This window comes from Ambystoma mexicanum, chromosome 2p (assembly GCF_040938575.1).
Source record: "Ambystoma mexicanum isolate Mex_15411 chromosome 2p, UKY_AmexF1_1, whole genome shotgun sequence".
Classification (NCBI taxonomy): domain Eukaryota; kingdom Metazoa; phylum Chordata; class Amphibia; order Caudata; family Ambystomatidae; genus Ambystoma; species Ambystoma mexicanum.
The window spans coordinates 596,473,966-596,493,600 of record NC_090923.1 but is presented as its reverse complement, the minus strand read 5'-3'; the positions used below and the strand labels follow the sequence as shown (position 1 = coordinate 596,493,600).

The window sequence follows — 19,635 nt, the reverse complement described above, 5'->3', positions numbered from 1 at the left end:
TCACAGTTTCTGAAAGGGCTCACTAATGTGTTCCCTCCGTCACCTTTCCTGGTGATCGGTTGGGATTTAAACCTGGTTCTTAAGTTTCTTATGGGTGCTCCGTTTGAGCCTTTACATTCTTGCCCTTTGAGGCTGTTCACTCTGAAAACTGTGTTATTAGTTGCGGTTACTTCCACTCGCAGAGTGAGTGAGTTACAGGAACTTTCAGTTAAGCTGCCCTTCACTGTATTTAACAAGGACAGGGTTGTCCTTAGTTTGTCCTTCTTTTCTTCCGAAGGTGGTTTCGGAATTTCATTTGAGCCAGAAGGTTGTTCTTCCGGCGTTCTATCCTCCTCCACATCCTGGTAAGGAAGAGGAGAGGCTCCATAGGCTTGATCCTAGGAGAGCTTTAAGCTTTTATGTTTCACGCATGTCCCGGGTCAGAGTGGACGATCAACTCTTTATTGGTTACGCTGGAAAGCGTTTGGGACAAGCTGTGACGAAACAGACTTTGTCTCGCTGGATTATTTTGGCTATCTCCGAGTGTTACCGCTTGGCGGGTAAGGACCCACCGGCTGGCTTGCGGGTCCATTCTACCAGGGGTATGGCTGCATCTACTGCCCTGCAGAGGGGTATTCCTATTTGCAACATCTGTGATGCAGCCACCTGGGCTTCAGTACATACATTTGTACATCACTATTCCCTCCATTTCATCCGAGGACAGGATCTGGCCTTTGGCAAGGCTGTCCTTTGCTCTGCTATTTGATTGGCAATTCTAAATTTTGATTCTAAATTCTTTCCCTCCTCCTTGCTCTGGTACTGCTTTGGGAGTCTGTCATAGATATGGAATACGTCGGAGGACCCAATCCCCTCGAAGAACAAGTTACTTTCTTACCTGGTAACGTTCTTTCGATGGGATGGTCCGACGACGTATTCCATATCGCTCCCACCCTACCTTCCCCGCTGCAGAATTTCTTTTGCGATTGCAGCTTACGTTCCACAAGGCTTTGTGTCTGACTGGCAGTGGCCTTATGTCACACGTTCTGGGGGAAAAAACTACAACTGAGGCTACGGGTGTCGTGCGTCCTACTTATCACATCGGATGACGTCGGAGGAGGTCCTCGACGACGACGCATCGTCGTCATCGACACAGGACGCAGACGCCGAGAAAAGTTTCCGAAGCAGCACAGCTGTGGTGATTACCTGTCATAGATATGGAATAAGTCGTCGGACCATCCCATCGAAAGAACGTTACCAGGTAAGAAAGTAACTTGTTCTACTAGTATTTTCTCAAGTGGTAGTACGATGTAATTCAATTTCTCCCGCATTGTCTGGCATGGATTCACATGCTCATGAATATTCCCTGTCATCTGGCTGGGAATCCTCTGTAAAAAAGAAAGCAGTTTTATTTTGGCCTGAAAACTGCTTGTCTGCTCCATAACCAATAACTGGTCTTTGGGTTATACTGCCCCCAATGACGGTCATTTCCCTAAACTCCACCCGTGGTGGCCGTCTTCCGATTTTTATGGCATGTTTTAGTTTTTGGCATTCTCTCACTTTGCTCTTCGAGAATTTATATGATATGGCATTTACAATGTGCCTATACATAGATGTTTCAATTGTGATATTTTTCAAGTTTTTGGGATAACTTTGATATATTTCTTTACGGTCATTTTCATTGTTGACCGTCGTTGTTGACTACCGGCAGCTGGGATCCGTTGTTGGCAAAGATCTACTTCCATCGATGGATTTTCTTTACAAGTTCAGAACGCCCAGGCTTGGACCTACTTTGCACCTCAACGATGTCTGAGGCAGGCAAGAGCAGTCTGCAAGGTCTGTGAGAAATGTGGCCTAAAGAACGTCTGCGTTGAAGATCTGCACCTCAATCGTCAGTATTGTCTGCATCTAGACCACAATGAGAACGGATGGGAGATCTACCGTGGATTCCCAGCAAAGAAGAGCGCCCGCTATCGCAGGTTGGTGGCGTGGTTCAGGGTGAGGAAGGCTTCTGAAGAGGCAGTCATGCCTAATCTACGACCGACTGGTCCCATGAGCCTGCTCTCTGAGATAGAGGTCATGGTCCCTTGAGGATGCCCCTTCCCAGTGGATCCAAAAGAAGGCTAAACACCATGCGCCTGATCACACGAAGTTCGCCACGGCTGCGGACCTAGTTCGGGAAGGACCAGTTTCCATCTCAATCCACAGTGAGCCTGCTGATTGGGGGGAGAGGGGGATGGGGGGTGCCTTCCACGAGGAAGTCCCTGACCCCCTTCAAATCACAGATCCTCTTCCAAAGACGAGGCTACAAAGGAGAGCCCTGTGTATAACACCACCGTCCACCTCGTCGACATGTGCCCCATCGACAACCTCATCTGCAATCAGCTTGTCAACGGTTCCGGCGACGACCACCATCATGATTTGGTCAACGAGAGACCTGCCGACGACTCAGCTCTACGGTCACGAATACAGCAACCATCTCCTCAGGCTGTTCCGACCATAGCTAGGGTGTGCGCGCTGCCCACAGAGCAGGTTCCCATCATTGCATTGTTCCCAAAGTATTCAGGTAGGTTGAGGGGCTTCCTTACTAGTCCTTTGAGGATGTCCCAGCCGTTCCATTTTCACCCCAGCCGGCACCCAGGGACATGTCACTGGACATTCTCACCACCCTTCACACCTTGATGTCTGAGATCCAACAATCTGCCTGCTGCCCTGGTGCTGGGCACGGCCCAAAGCCTTCCCTGTGCCCCAACCAGGAGTCCTCCCAGACCTAAGCGTCTGCCTAGCGCTGCTAGGCCGAAATGTCAGCCAAGTCCTTCTGGGCCACAGGGTTCACCTACGCTACCCCGTAGGGCCTTAACCCAGGTGGTGAAGGAGCCGCTGCATACCGACACGGGTACGGACATGGAACCCACTGCCACTCATACGGACGAGTATGAACATTATGTCCCTGCTGACTGGGAACCGACAAGCCTGCCAGAGCTTTGCCCCCAGACGAGATTGGCTCATTCCACGCCATGATCTCCAAATCATCCAAACTGTTCAGTCTGGTGTCAGAGGAGGAGGGTCTGGTGCCGGAGGAAGAGGAGGGTTTTCTATTTCAGCTGCGTGAGTCTTCAAGGAAGACCATCATGTTGGTCCCTTTATTGGACGTCTGTGAGGAAGGCCTGGCCCTGGTGAAAGCACCAAGTACCACACCATCCAATAGAGACCAGCTGGAGAAGAAGTACGGGGTCCCAGACTCAGGGCCCCAGATGCCTATGGTTGCAGCCTTCTCCGGACTCTGTGGCCATTAGGAAGCGCTCCTCCAACCTATCGTGCCCCCGGACCAGGATGGCAAGAAGTTGGATGCAGTGGGCAAACGGATCATTTACACCACAGCTTCCACCGCCAAGGCTGCCAATGCCCTAGCCATCCTGTCTCGCTATGACAGGGAACTATGGTATAAGCTTTTGGTCAATTTTGGACTTCCTGCTGGACGACAAGAAGGCTGAAGTCATGGCCCTATTCCAGGAGGGCCAGGTGGCCTCGGACCTCACCATCACAGTGGCTCTGTACATAGCCAACTCCAGATTATGCCAAATGGGCAATGGAGTGGCCTTCTGATGCAAGGGTTGGCTGAAGGCCATGAACTTCAGGGTGGACGTGCAGTCCAAGGTAGTGGGCATGCCCTTTGATGGGGACAATGTGTTTGGCAAGGCAATGGACAAGACATTCCAAGCAATTAAAACGGATACAGAGACGGCACGCTCGCTGGGAACACTGCAGTCATCCTTTCGGTCCTCAAGAGAGTAGTCCAGCCGGTCCTCCAAGGGGTATACTCGACCCTATCATCTTCCCTCCCGCCCTATGATCCAGGAAACTTAAGGAGGCTGCTCACAGGCATACGACAGCAGCGGTCATTGTGCCGGGCCCCTACCGTCGCACCCCATTGGGAGACTGCCTAGCGAACTTTTTCGACCAGTGGAATCCATCACCACGGACAAATGGGTGCTGGCCTTTCTTCATCAAGGGCCCACCTTGGAGTTCCAACACAGGTGCCCTCCCGTTCCTCCTGTGGCGAGGCAAGAACTGCACATGGCTCAATGGCTGCTGGAGGTTCAAGCCATGATAAGACAAGGGGCGATAGAGACAGTCCCTCAGCACCTCCAGGGCTCCGGAGTGTACTCTCGTCACATTCTGGTACTGAAAAAGTTGTAGTGTGGCAGCTGATCCTAGACTTAAGACGCCTCAACAAATACTTGAAGTCCCAGAAGTTCGAGATGTCCAAGTTTCAGCACATGCTTCACCATCTGGAGGAAGGGATTTCCTGGCGATGTAGGAGGACGCCTACTTTCACTTCCCCATTCACCCAAAACATCAGAAGTTCCTACGGTTTATTGTCCAGGGGCAGCACGATCATCTCAATGCCCTACCCTTCGGCCTGAAATCAGCACCAATGGTATTCACAAAGTGCTTTGCGGCGTATCTACGCCTCAAGAGCGTCAACGTCTTTCCTTATCTGGACAACTGGCCCATCCACTCCCGCTCTCGCACTGACAAACCAGCACACAGCAGAGACCATACGCCTTCTGATGGAGCTTGGATTCTCCATCAATTATCCAAAGTCCTGTGTGGAGCCATCGCAGAATGCACTGTTCCTAGTTGCCCATTTCAACACGGTTCCATGCCTGGCAACCCCCTCGGAGGTGAGGGTACGGCACCTGTTGTCGGCGCAATCCGCAACAGGGCGAGCCATCAAGTCTCTGTTGGACATGATGTCCTGCATCCACCTCCTTTCCTTTTTGCAGGCTACAGATGAGGCCTCTTCAAGAGTATCTGGACGCCCGGTGGCTGCAGATCACTGGAGCTTTTATGGATAAGATCGCACTCACCCACGAGTTCCAAGCTCTACAATGGTGGGGAGTATGCACACATCTCACGCAAGGAGCTCCCTTTCAAACCCCTTCGCACCAGGCCATGGTCCCCACGGATGCGTCCCTGGAAGGGTTGGGAGGCTCACAATGGACAGTTGCACGCCAGGGGTCTCCGGCTCCCAGAGGAAAAAGACCTCAACATCAATGTCCTGGATCTCCGAGCAGTCTTCTGGGCCCCCAAATCATTCCAACCTCAGCTGTGGGGGAATGTGGTGCGGATCTTCACGGACAACACCACCATGTTCTACATCCAGAAGCAGGGCACAATACTCTCCCCGCGCTTTCCCTGAAAGCTCTCTGTGGCACTGGGCCATTCCTCAGGACATGTTCCTCGTCCCCTTTCACCTGGTGGGCACCACGAACACCTTCACAGACTCGCTCAGCAGGAAGCTGCGGTCCTGCCACGAGTATCCCTTCTCTTCCGCAAGTGGGGTCAACCCCAGACCCGACCTCTTCGCGTTGGAGCCAACTCCAAGTGCCAGAGGTGCACCAGCAGCTTTCCTCAGCCAAGTGCCAGAGGTGCACCAGCAGCTTTCCTCAGCCATGGAGCTTGGGGGATACCTTCTAGTTCCTGTGAGACGAGCTCTCACTGTACGCCTTCCCTCTCAAACGTTGCTGTTGTAGGGTGCTCCTCATTGCGCTGGCATGCCCCCGGCAGATCTGGTACCCGGACCTGCTCAGTTTCAGTGGCCCCATCCATCCGGCTGCCTCCACTTACTGAACTTCTCTTCAGAGAAAACGGTTTAATTCTGCATCACAACTCAACGTCTGAGGCTCACGGCCTGGCTCCTGCAGCCCTCGAGTTTGGACTTTGTTCCCTGCCGCTTGAATGCAAAAATAATCTGGCAAAAGACACAAATGGAAGCGCTTCACCGTGTGGAAGATGGCGCCCCTGCGGATCATTGCTCCACAGCGCCTTTGGCCTGGCTCACGCCTCAGGCTGCTATATCCCGTTACACCAGGACGCCATGTATGGCCCTCCCTGTGGTCGCACAGGCTTGTCAAGAAGTTCCTCAAAGGCCTCTTTTGGACTTTTTCACCAGTGAAGGCTCCTGCTCCAGATTGGGAGCTCAATGTGGTTTTGGCTATGCTCATGGCGGCCCCGTTTGAACCGATGCATCCAGCCCCTTCGAAGTTTCCCTTGTGGAAGACTGCTTTCCTAGTGGCCATCACCTCAGCCAGGCAAGTCGGGGAGATACAGGTCCTCTCCTGTAAGCAGCCGCACTTGTTCTTCCAGGCTATCAGGGGTGGTGCTGCTGCGGACCCACCCCACCTTTATGCTGAAGGTTTCTTCAGAATTCCACCTCAACAAGCCTTTTGTTCTGCCAGCCTTCTTCCCGAACCCTTCTACTTAGGCGGAAAGGATGTTGCATTTGCTGGATTTTGCTCATGCCCTGAGGTTTTATGTGGCACGCATGAGGGATTTTCACAAGACATGTCAATTCTTTGTGAATTTTGACCTTGTGGGGCATGGGAAGGCCCTGTCTAAGACTTCCATTTCCAGGTGGCTCTCCAGCTGCATCATACACTGTCACCGTCTGGCCAACAGACCTCTTCCAGGCCTACTGAGAGTCACCAGAGTCATCGCAGCAACAATGACCTTTCTCTCTGGTATTCCTCTGCTGGACATCTGCAAGGCTGCTACATGGAGGTCCATCCACACCTTCACAAGATTCTACTGTGCAGGGATCCCAGGGATGAGTCCCGGGTCGGCCTAGCAGTGCTATGCAACCTGTTTGTTTGAGTTGAGTCTGTTCCAGTGGTAAGTGTATTACTTCTGTTGAGCCTTGCCATCTCCCGTGGTTGTGTATATGTACTGCTGTGTAATCATATTCATGAGCATGTGGATCTATGCCAGACCCATGCTGGAGAACAGGTAAGTCAATTGTTCCTTCTGTTTGTCTGGGGTTTGACATGGTTTGTTGGTGTATCATGTTACACATTGTGCTATGTTCCCATTTGGTTTAGTATGACCTTCCTAAACCGATGCTCTATAAAAGCACCCATCTGGATTGCTTCCACTTACAGGATTGTCGGAATACAAAACAAGAACACTTTGGAAAATCAGCAGCCAGCAAGTGAAATCCAGCTGCCATCCTAGATGCATAGTTGTGTAATGGTAAATTGTCAGAACATACAGGGGACATATAGTCGGAATGCATACAGATGATCTGATAAGCAGTATGAGACATTTGTACTTTAGAAGCAGGCACCCTTCTGGAGAGAGTCCTCAACCAGGGCTGGGTGGATCTGCGTCCCTCCCAAGGATAGGGTCACACACTCGGGCATAAAAGGAGTGGTGACGCAACATCATTAACATGTAATTGGAGAAACCCTCCATTCAGTTACAAAATACCCTGTGTTGTCTTTGAGTCCTAATGTCACTAACCTGCTATGATTGGACCCTGGTGATGCGATTGTGAGGAAATGAAGTCAAATGTAATGGAGAGAACAGAATAAAAGTACAAGTACAAAGAAAATGCAATGCTCACACCCTTCGATTCTTATATTGTGTACAGCATCCAGTATCTGTGCACTGCAGACTAGAGGCTAAGACTGGGGTGACCTTGGGAGCGAGCAATCCTAACCTGCTCCATGATGTAGGCTCTGGAGGAGGGAGACTAGGTTAAGCGGTAGGGGAAATTCCCTGTGTGCCCCTGCCCTTCCCTAGCCTTTTGTGTTGGATCAGTCCTACTGACATGAGAATCCTTATGGCTGTCTGGCTAGCACAAGCATTGTGTGAAAGCCAGAGGACTGGAATGAGAGGTTGGAGGCTCACAGACTCTCCCCATGGGCATCGGACAGCTGCATAATGCCATTGGAGAAACATTTTTTTTCGGTGAGTCAGAGGTTTGGGTTTCTGCTGGCATGAGAGACCGTGGACCCTTCTCATACCAGTTGGTCACTGGCCAGTCGGATGACCTCTGCCCTACCCACCTGTCAATCATTGCTAATCTGTTGGTGCCTTCTTGCTTTGCCACTCTTTACCTATTTCTAAGCAGAATTCCAGACACTCTTCTTTTGCAATACGTCAGCTGGTGCTAAAGGGTCTCTTGCATGTGAGACTGCACACCTACCTGATTAGCCCTGCACCTTCCTTTGCCTTCTTGACTGTCTTGAAAGGCATATGAAGAAATGGGCAATTAGTTTGGTCCTGGAAAAGATAAAGGGCCAGTTACTCTTGACGATTGTACAACAGGTAGATCTCACCATCTGTCTCCTCTTGCCATAGACTATTCCCATGTGATCGAAGGATTGCACAACTAAACACCCAAAGTAGACCCGGATTGTTCGGGTGATTCACGGTTCACCCCAGATCCTCCTCAGTCGGGCTCCGATCCGTTTGAACACAATGTTCAGTCAGTCACCCTCTGCCGTGCTTGGACCAATTTAATTCACTCTAACACAGACTTGCTTTAACCCAAAGCTTTCAATTGATCTCCCTCGTTCGTGTTCAGACCAACTTTATCTACTGTGTCTTCCAATTTCTTGGCAGTATCAACATCGAAGACTTATGATTGTGCACAGGATTTTGCTTGACCAACCGCTGGACCACTTTGATGCACAATTATTTCCCATTCTTTCAGCTTTGTCAACTCTCAGTTGGATACCTTACAGAGACATTCGAATGAGCACGCACGCTGTGCCGGACCACTCTGTCAAAGGTATTGTATCTTGGTTTCAAAGTTCAATCACTCATCTGTTCAATTTTACTCTCGTTGGATATCACATGCATTTCATACACTGTTTGCTTCAGCGCTCACCATACAATGTTGCAGCTTGCAACCTTGGCTTCAACACAGGCCAGTCTAGTATTGGTTTCTCCAACTCACTGGCTGTGTTGATTCCACTGGTGCTGTTTTGTTGTAGGAGCCAAGGACAGTACCACGCAGCAGGTGATTCTCCCTGCCTCGATTATTAACTCGGGAGGGCTTTGACGCACACTACAGGATTCTTCAGCCTGGTTTCCTGGTCTTACGCTTTCTATTCTCGATGTTTCGTGAAAGTGACGGTTCCTTGTCGAAAAGGTCAAGGGCACTTCCCTCCTTGCGATCCCCTTCTGTTTCGCCGTCTTTATCCTCATGTTAAACTGCCATCTTGGAACTGATGTTTCCTCGTGTGCTTTGCCTCACCCAGAGTGTGCTCTCGTGCTCCATCTTTCATCTGTTTGTGGAAGAGTAATGGAAGTCAGGTGTGCGTGATTGTCAGTAATTGCCTGACCATTGTATGGGGACATGTCAGATATACGGCTCAGGTATTGGTCCGTTTTCTCTCATAGCAAGCTGTCCGTGAGAAAGTGTGTGTTGTGTAAGTGGGGGGCAGATGTATCCTACCTGGTCGGATGGAGGAAAGGTGTTACAGGGAAGGCGATACCGTGTCTCGCCATCCAGTGTCCCAGAAGACCCCTCACCCAGGTGATCCTCCCACACTGGTCCACTGACCCACGGATCCTACAAACATACTCCTCACTGAAATAGAAAGCTTGATGTGCCACGCATGGCAAGAAGGTTGGATTGATGATGATGATGAGAAACTGTTCTTGATAAATCGCAACCCCATCCTACCAGATTTCTACCTATTACCAAAAACTCACAAATCATGCCACAAACCCTCCTGGCCGACCCATAGTGGCGGGCATAGGTTCTGTACCTAGAACTGCTCTCTATTTACATTGATTTCTTTCTACAACCATTCATTGGCCAGATGCGGTCATATGTCCAGGACACAATGTCCACCATCAAGAAATTAGACACACTCTCCATTGGCCAAAATGATCTGTTAGAATCGCTGTACACAGCATCCCCCCAACGCAAATGCATCGATGTCCTAGCCACATACCTTGATCAAAGAACCAATCTAGAACCATCAACTGCCTTTCTCCTTGAATGCATTCGGATTGCCCTATCGGAAAACTATTTCATTTTCGAAAAATCTTTTTACCAACAATGTCACGGCACCTCCATGGGAGCTAAATTTGCTCTGGATCTAGATAACGTCTTTATGGACTCTTTTGAAGCCAGATCCATCTATGACACAAACAACCCTTTCAAAAAACAGATAGGTTTTTGGATCTGTTACATCGACGATGTACTAATGACATGGAAAGGAAACAAAATCGAACTACAAGAATTCTTCACATGGCTCAACAATCAAGACACCTGCATCAAGTTTACCATACAGTCAGACAAACTCTCCATCCCTTTCCTGGATCTAACCATGTACAAAACGCCTGCGAATACTATGGCCACCACTCTATATCGCAAACCTACAGCAAAAAACACCCTCCTTGAGTTCCACAGCTTCCATCCGGCAGCCCTAAAAGAAAACGTACCCTTTGGCCAGTTCTTAGGCCGCAGGCGTAACTGCACCACACGAGAAGACTACACAAACAGCAGAGACCTCTCGACAAGACTCAAAGAAAGAGGATACCCTAGCCACATCATCCGCCGAGCTAGAAAAAGACAACAGTAATATACTACTAGTTCATAAGTAGTATTGAATTTTCGCACTATATACTTATGCTACTAACCCTCACTCACTCAACTGTGGTATTTAAAACAGTTTGCAACGTCTTTTGTGAGCCCAATCTGGGCTCAAATGTGTGTTTTTAAAGGTTCAATTATTGTCTTTCTTTGTGAACCTACAGTTTTTAGATGTGTGTCTGAATCTATGATTAAATTGAATTACCGCAAAAATTCTCTCGTAATCAATTTGTGACCTCCCTTAGCCAGTATTTGTATAAACTAGCTATCTGCCTCCTTTAAGCCTACCACTGTTGCACGGTTGTTAAAAGGGGTAGCTGTTGACTCTTCTCTTCCTTACTACTGGTCACCTGGATGACGGATCCACAGGGACTGCTGGTGAGAGACCTTCAGGTTTCTCATATTAACAAAATATTGTTTAAACCCACCTCCTCTTCATCTTCAACGTCCTCCTGCCCGACAGAAAAACCGGAGGTTGGGTGGAAGTCTGCCATAATATTGAGTGGCCCTGCATGGTAATTTCAACCTCCGCATACAGCTGTAAAATCCTCTGTTGTAGGTTCCTCACCTCAAACAGTGACTCAATAGCTTTTGACTATTTACAGGCCACCACAGAGGAGAGGTAACTTCTTCGATGATATCTCCAACCTTCTGTCCTCAACGGTGGTCTCCTACTCTCATCCTTGTCAGTTTCCCGCTGGACACACTAAATGCTACCATTGAAACCTTCCCCGCTGCAGTGAAAGCCTCAGCTATTCTGGATAACTTCGACCCCTTTGCCGAAGAATTAGTGAACACCCACGTGCCTCTAAAGCCTAGTTGCACCAAAATCAAACCATCAGCACCCTACTACATATCCAAGCTCACTGCAAACAAAAGCTCATTCAGATCCCTTGAAAAGTGGTAGTTGAAGAACCACAGCCTATAGGATCTCTGGTTCTGCAAATCTGTGCGCACACAATGCAGCCACATGATCTCTGAGGCAAAGTCGGCTTACTTCCCTTCCACCATGGAGGCAACCTTTAACAGGAGCAATCTGCTATTGAAAGGAGTCGAGCGCTGCGCCAAGCTCAGACCTGTCCCTGAAATGCTGACTTCACTAGAGAAATGTAACAAAATCAATACCGTGCTCATTTACCAAATTGATCAGAGCTTTCATTGATGCCTGAAACCAGACAGCCCAGCTATCCTTCCTTCACCAGGTACTGCCCTTCTGCACCGGCTTCACTCTCCTCTCTTCCAAGTATCACTGAGACGTACTCGCTTCTCTTAAACCTAAAACTTACATTAACAACTTCCTCCTATCCTCCCTCAATAAGCATCTCACTGACCCACCGCTCTTCGGTATTGTGAATGCCTGCCTCATTGAAGGTGCATTTACAGATGTGTTTAAGATAGGTCGCAAACAACCACTTCTCAAAAAACCTTTGCTTGTAGCCAGTTGCAAACCAATTATGAGCCTCCTGTTAATCAGGAAGCTTATCAAGTAAGTATTTGCGACGCAACTTCTTTCCGAAATCTACCTGTTTCGCCTTTTCTACCAACTCTGCACCATGCTGTTGAGATGGCCCCACTCAGACCCAACCTACTGTCATGTTTGGGGTCCGCCAAGGTTCCATCCTCTCCCCAATCATATTCAATCTCACATGGAACACTTGGGAACTCCCCTAAACTACTACCCAAACATAGCCATCCATTAGTATACCAAAAGGTCAGTGGACCTCAAGACATCATTCGCCTCCACGAATGCCTGACTACCTTCCAAACATGGATGACAAACACTTATTTCACCTGACCATACCATGACTAAATTCTCCCTCATCACCCGCCCCCACCCTTTCACAGAACAACTCCTGCAACAATGGCTGGACAACATTCTCCAGAACGATTCACCCTGCAGCTGTCATCGCATCCAAACCCCCGGGCTTCATTGTTGACCGTAGCCTTTTTTTCCCAAATCACATTGCTGAAAAGGCACAAGGCGTGTCTGCAGAATCAAACCCTTCATCTCCCTGCCTGACTTCTGCACGCTGATCAAAACTATTGTTCTCTCACACATCAATGGGGGAAACTCCTCCATACTGGACTTCCATGCGTGCACCTTGTCCACCTCATGGCAGCCCATCTCATTACAGGTGCCTGCCAATATGACTGTCTCTCTCCTCCACTGACCAAGCTTCAATGGTTCCCCCTCACTGCCTGGATCATATTCAAAACTGCATGTATTTATTTTGACATTTATAAAGTGCTCGTAACCCAGAGGCATCTAGGCATGTATCACCTACAAAGCAGTCTCGAGAGGAACACCACACTTGATGGCTAAACTCCACACCACAGGATGTTATTGCTCCTTGCGTAGTAAAACCATCAAAAGGTTGGAGCCTAAGCTAGCCCATACAGAGAAGACTCGCAAGCAGTGCTTCTCCTGCCACATGCCAACCATCTAGAATGTAGTCCTGGAAGAAGCGTGAAATACATTCTCCATCTTTCAGTTCCGCACAAGACATAAATGTTATCTTTTTCAACAATACTTACTAGGTGAATAAAAATCTTACCCTCCCACCACCAACAGTACTGCTCTAGTGTATAAAAAGTCCAGGCACTCTCCCATTGTAAAGCACTATGCTGCTCTTCAGCGAAATGTACGCTGTAAAGCAATCGCATTTAAAGAATAAGTACCAACTTGTGGAATCCTGCTGGTGTCGGAATTAAGTTACAGTCTATCATTCAGAGATTCAAAGTAGGAGTATGCCCAAGAAAGACCCAGCAAAGGCGAGGAAAGAAGTTAAATTGCATTATATGTATTCTATGATCTGTCCCAGAGAGTTCAAGTTACTTTGCCAGGAAGGCTTACCTGCACTCTGGGAGGGTTGAGGAAAGAATTTATGGCCACAGTCTTAAATAATTTGAAAAAAAGATTACGGAAACATTACTTCAAACCATAAGCCCAGTCAAAAATCAAAGCCTTGTTTTCTGATTGGGTACCAAATAACAGGAAAAGGGGAACTTGTACATGGCATTGAGTGGTCATTTTTACATTTCCTGTGATATAGCAGATAGGAAAACATGAACAATAACTAAAGTCAGTATTTGTATCTGTGTTAATAGAAATTCTATGAATTCCTCTTAAAGACACATTTTCAAGGTAACTAGTAGCGTTAAAGTAACTTTTTTAAAATGAGCACTTCACTTTTTACTGATCTTCTTTCTAAGGCTATGATATCAGTGATCGAATTTCATATATTCTTTTGGAGGGTAGAATCGGCACATTTAAAATAACTGGACTTATTATGGCAGGGCTTGCCTTAAAATTAAAGGGTGCATTGCCCTGCATATGCTTTATGAGTAGATCACTGTGATGTGAATATGCATACAAACAATTCTAGTGCGTGAAGTAGAGGTGCTTTAAAGTAAATTATTTCAGTCTGGCAGCTGACTTTCTGGTCAGCCAGTTCTCTTTCTTTGTGTGGCAGAGTATTCTCTGGGCACCATCAATCTCTGCCATAATTCACTGCACCAAGTGGGCATACCTGCCAGATCATAGAAAATTGACTGCCGGAATGTGTCAGCTGGGCCCTTGGTAGTGAGACTCCACAGTATGTGATGACTTGGACTCTCAGGTGTAGGATCTGAGGTAAAGAGTGTGACATTAATAAGTGAAAATGTGGTTTAATGGTTAATACAATTGTGTTATCTAGTATGTGTGGGACTTGGTGTGTACTCAGATATTCAGGCCTCGTTTCCATTCTTTTTAACCTGCATTATCATAGAACAATCAGCCTGGAAGTTTGACTTTGAAATCCTTTACTTTTCATCTCATTTGTGTGTGTTGTTCTGCTTTTACAGGCTAAGGAGATTTTCTGTGATTATCAAACTGGTCTTCTGGAGAACTCCCCTAAAATGGTTCTTCTCTTTCATCTCATCGAGGAAAGTGTGAAGTTGGGTGACAAGATCTTGGTTTTCAGGTAAGAAATCTAGACTGCACTTTTTGTCACCTCTGTATTCTCCAGCTTTCCATCCTTTTCTGCCACATACTAATTACCCTGTCTCCTACTACAACTGTGTTGTCTTCCATTCTCCCCCACGGAAACGCCTCATCTTCCATGCTGCTCTGTACTCTTGCACTACTTCCCTCAAATCCCAACATCTTTCTAGCTAGAGCCCTTTGCTACCCATACTTTATAATGCACAAGTCCTGCAGCATATTGATATGCTATTAATTGATCTTCAGAATAAACCTCTTTGCCTTTTGCCAATCATGACTTCAAAGTTGTTGCACCAAAACTGCATTTGTTATATAACATTGCACATTTAAGAGTCAAAAGGACTTGGCCAAGGAGCGGCCCTGATGTTATTGAATGACTCGGATGTTTACTGGCATAGATAATAGTAATCCTACATTACTATTGTCAATTTCTATTTTGTCTAACTACGTTTGATAAGGACAATCCATACTCTTCATGGCAGTAATGCTTTGCATTGTCAGTTTCACAAACCCATTACAACATTTCTTTTAAAAAAAAAAGGTAGTTTGACTAATCATTTCCTGATGACCTGCCCAGATGACCAGAATACAGAAACGTCAGAAAGTGTGACAAACTGCCATGTTTGACGGTGATGGTGTGATCTAAAAATAGGATAACAGCTGCTACTCATGTCCTGTTGAGGAAATCGGGGCACAGCATTCTTGTGAGGCCAGCAATGCTTGTATGCTCGGCTCCCCTCACGCAGGTTCTGAATCTGCTCCCAAATTAATTCAAACAAAGAGGGGTACATGCCCTAGATCAAGATGCCCCCAAGACAGTCATCCAGCAGTTTCATGGACAAGAGGGAGTTGGGGACGTAAATATGGCATGCGTTATTCTCAGAGCTGAGGGCCAGAGCCATCCAGGCCGAGAAAACTACAATTCCCTAGTTCCCCATTCACAACTGCGACACCTGATCCCCATTCCACCAGAGGGAGGCTAGAAGGATAGGCCAAAGACCTATAAAACCTCAGGATCTGTGGTAGTAGGTGATGGTGGCAGGAGGGAAGAGCTCCTTCTATGCTGGCTGGAGAAAGGAAGAGAAGGAGCTGGAGAAGGAGCCGATTATGGGATACTGCAACAGAGCCCATTAAGTCTGGGGAGAGCAGGAGGCAGGATACTGGAGTACAGAGCCTGGAGCCTGCAGTAAGCAGAAGCCTGGAGATGAGACTTAGTACCCTGGGGTAAGGAGTATAGAGGAGGCTGCAGGGAGGGCATAGGAGGCTGGGTAAAGGCAGACCCAAATCCTGCAGAGCGAAGATCCATTGGGCTGGGAAAAGGACAACTGAGGAGGCTAGGGAAAGGAATGTCCAGAAAGCGGCAGACAGGGGAGCAGTGGAAACTAGTTGTGGCAGGAGAGCAAGGCGTGAATCGGGGAACCATTATTGTAAACATAGAACTGGCCAAAGGGGTGAGGCCATTGGTGGTGTTGGAAAAGAATTTGGACTAGCTCAAGTGGTATATGAAAGGGGCTCAAGAGAGTGAAGGAGAGGAGAATAAACTTGCTATTGAAAGAACCTTTGAGTGATTGGTAAGGAAAGATCAGGAGGTAGAGAAAAGTGAAGCAGCGGGATCAGATAAATAAATGAGGGAACTGAACGAGCAGAGAAGAATTGGGAAGATGGAAAAGGAGGTGACAGAAAGTGAAGGGGGAACGTTAAGTATCCTCCAGGAGGTGGTGCTATGAGAAACGGAAGGTGGGGGTAAGGTTAAGGACAGTCAAAGGACTAATGAGGTGCTATTAGAGCAAACTGTTATGACAGAGCTGGTGGACGAGAAGAAAAAAGAAATACACCTAAGAATATAAATAATGAAAGGCAAGGGTTTTTGGGGTGAAACTTCAGGCGAGACACTGGTGCAAAGAGAGGGATTGGAGCCGGTGGCTGGAGGATCGAGAACCCTGCAAGAGTAGAAGCAAATGGGGAACCTAGTGGGACCCTGTCCCATTGTTGGAGCAGCCTTTGGCTACAGTCCATCTTGTAAGGCCCGCCATACACAGCCCCACTTAAGAATTCCTCCCATTCCAAGTACATAACTAACACTTAGGACTGAGAGCTAAGGAGAAAAACCCCAAGAACTGTTGGCAATGAGACCCAGGAAACCCCTTATACCTGGGAATATGAGCTCATGGGCAGGGGTGTTGCTAGTTTTGGAAAAGATCTGGGGCTACACTAATGTCTGGACTGTCTGAACTCGGGGCTGGCTAGCCTTTTGGTTGTAGCCCCTGAGCTTCTACCTGAGGCTACAAGCATAAGACCCGGGGTTGCTGCCATGTCCCCACACCTAACCCCTAGCGACACCTCTGCTCATGGGCAGGGTGTGGATTGACTGGGGGATGTCCAGCCCCTGGAGTAGTGACAGAACTTTAGTTGGATCACTTTATTTTCATGAGACATTTTTCTCGGATAGGTTTTCCTAGAGCATTGCTCCACCAATAGAAGAACCACCCTGACAACCTTTGGCTTAATTAAGACTCTATTTGTTTAATTTGGTAGCCACCCCTGTGCACATGCAGTAATAAAATACTGGGACAATCTCTACTGTCACAAAAGGACAGTATACGAGGGGAAACATGATGGGTGTGGACGTGACCTGACATAAAATAGAGGGCAAAGTAAAGCAGGCAGAGGTAGAGTGCAAAAATGGTGAAATGCAGGGGGGGATTTGCGCAATGGATCCCTAGTTAAAAAAAGAAGTAAACATTTAAGTTTTTGCTCTTTTTTGTCAGAAAGAGCACATTAATATTTTGATGTAGAAGTGCATTGTGCAGCCTTCATTATGACAGTATTAATAGAGTGCTAACTATGGCGCCAGGGTATCTAGGCGCTAAAGCTCCAAATGGGAGTTTAGTGGAGCCAGGGTAGAAAGAGTGCACCAGTGCCTACTTGAAAAGATGTGTTTTTAGTGCTTTCCGGAATGGAAGATATTCCTCTGTTACAGGAAGGGGGAAAGCGGTAGCAGGTTCCATATATGTACTGAGATAAGGGAGAAACCAACTGACCCACCAGGAGTTATCTGGATCAGTACCTGGACAAAAAGGAGGTGCAGAAGCATAGAGAGCACCTCTATGAACCATAACGAGCTGTCTAGTGATTGCTGGTTTACTATTGGCCCAACAGTAGTTGAAATAGAGGAGGGAAACCAGGAAATGTTGTCAAGCCTTTTCTGGAGCAGCAAGGAGCAGGACTGCTGTGCTGAAACAGAAAGGGCTGGGAACCAATCTGCTTGCCAGAGAAAGAGGGAAACTTTGTGTGTCTGGCGAAGTGCTGAGGACTGGAGGAAGCCCTGGAGAATCCCTCACTGAAGGACTTGACAAATAGTCAAGAGAAGCAGGTGAACAGAAGGAGTTTGCAGGAGAGGGGCTTAGTGAGGCTGTAGAGGTACGCCCAAGCGATTCAATGCGGTAGGATTGTTCGGCTAGAGGGAGAAGCAGCAGTCCAGGAATGCAAAGGCAGGGGACTGTGCTGCCAAAAGGAGATGCACTCACTGTGATGGACCACATGCTGCGGAACTGCCGCTGCACACAGGAAAAGGGGAGAAGACTGCAGAAGCCAGAAGTAGTAAGCCCCCACGACCGGCCAAAGACTACCGGGAGAGACCACGGGGGGTGGCTGGGATGGTTGGTAGGGGCAGAAGGGAGCAGTGGGATACCCTGACGCAGTTAAACAAGGGAAGAGGAGAAACCACAGTCTGGGACTCGCATGCTGAATTTGACACAAGTCATCTGCTTTGTGGCAGTACTTGGACAAGAGCGGGGCCAAGTGATCAAACGAAGAAGAGAAACCAGGATCTGGGACCCACAGTAAGCAAAACTTGAGAAGAGATCAGGGTAAGGGTAGGTTCCTCCCTGGTAATGTGAAAAAAAGGACAGGGGAAAGGAGACCACCCCGGTGGCACTGAGAACTTTTATATAGTAACAAGCTAAAAAGAACTATTCTCTGAGCTTATCCAGGAAGTGGAAACAAAGAAAAGAACATATTCCTCCTTGGAACTTGTGAAGTCAAAAAAAGGGAGATGCTCTCTTGACCTCTGTGGAACTTAGTTTATTTTTGCACCATTTGGAACTTTGTTTGGAATCTGAAAGAAGCTTGGAAAGAACTGGTGGTGAAAAAAAAATGACTAACCCCTAATATGTCCACCATTGATGTACTAACTGGGCAATTATATATGTTGTCTAACTAACCTACATTATAATGTTCAAGACATAGACAGTATAGAGTATTATGCATATATCCAAACAGACCTGTATAACAACATTGCAAATACATATAGTCATATCCACATGCATAACAGCTGTGAAAATGCATACCAACTAAGATGCATAACACCATTGATAATAGGAAATATTGTGCAGGTAGTTTGACAGATGGTACTCTGACAAGGAAGATGGCCAGGAGCACCAAGATCACTCATGAGAAACTTGGCGAGCTGTCTAATGTTTAAAAGCCTGCAAATGGCTTGAAGGAGGATATCAATCCAACACAGGAGTTGCACAGCAGTTCGAGCTCAGGCTCAAACGAAAGCATCAGAGAGACGCGACAACGGGAGAGCCGTCCCCAAAAGAGGACAAGCAGGAAGCCGAAACGGACGAGCGACAAAGGAACAGAACGCATGACCAGGGAGAACCTTCCCCTTCAGCGAGGCTGCAGACCCCGCTGGACGCATGATCGCTGCCAGATCCTCTTGGAAGAAGACAGCTGCCCAGGGACTGCAGAAGGAAGCAAGCGGGTTCATAGAACGCCCGGGAGTTGTAAGAATGCAGAGGAAGTGCAGAGGTGAGCTAAGGAGATGGAGAAGGATGGTCTGGGCCCCTACAACTAACCCAAAACCGTTGTATGTTTGGCAGGAGAGTGAACCAAACGGATACAAGGTACCTGTGCAATTCTGGGACCCGCACCAAAAACCCTGAGGGTCTGGGACCCAAACAATTGTTGAGGGTCTGGGACATTAAAACAAACAAGTGACATTTATCTACTTTTTGATAGGGTCTGGGACACTGAAGCAAATAATCGACAGTCCTATAATCGGAAAGGTCTGGGACCGTGAAACAAGTGAGAAAGGGTTGCAGACTTGGAGGGAGGTGGACCAAGTAAAAATAATGTAATGTTAAGATTCTGGGACTCGCACCCACATGCGAAACCGAAGTCTTGGGCCAGGAGGTTCCGGGACCCAGATGGATAACACTAAAGATGACCATGTGCTTTAAAAGGAAATCAAAGACACCAATTGTGCCTT

The 19,635-nt window shown here is 47.7% G+C and overlaps 1 protein-coding gene across 1 annotated transcript in view; it reads left to right on the top strand.

The window, feature by feature from the left end:
• The window catches only part of RAD54L2 (RAD54 like 2), a 1,748,428-nt gene that overhangs the window by 1,236,011 nt on the left and 492,782 nt on the right, over positions 1–19,635 (top strand). The window contains exon 13 of the mRNA XM_069644107.1: positions 14,222–14,340. Coding sequence (XP_069500208.1) covers positions 14,222–14,340 — 119 coding nt within the window. The remainder of the gene's footprint in view (positions 1–14,221; positions 14,341–19,635) is intronic.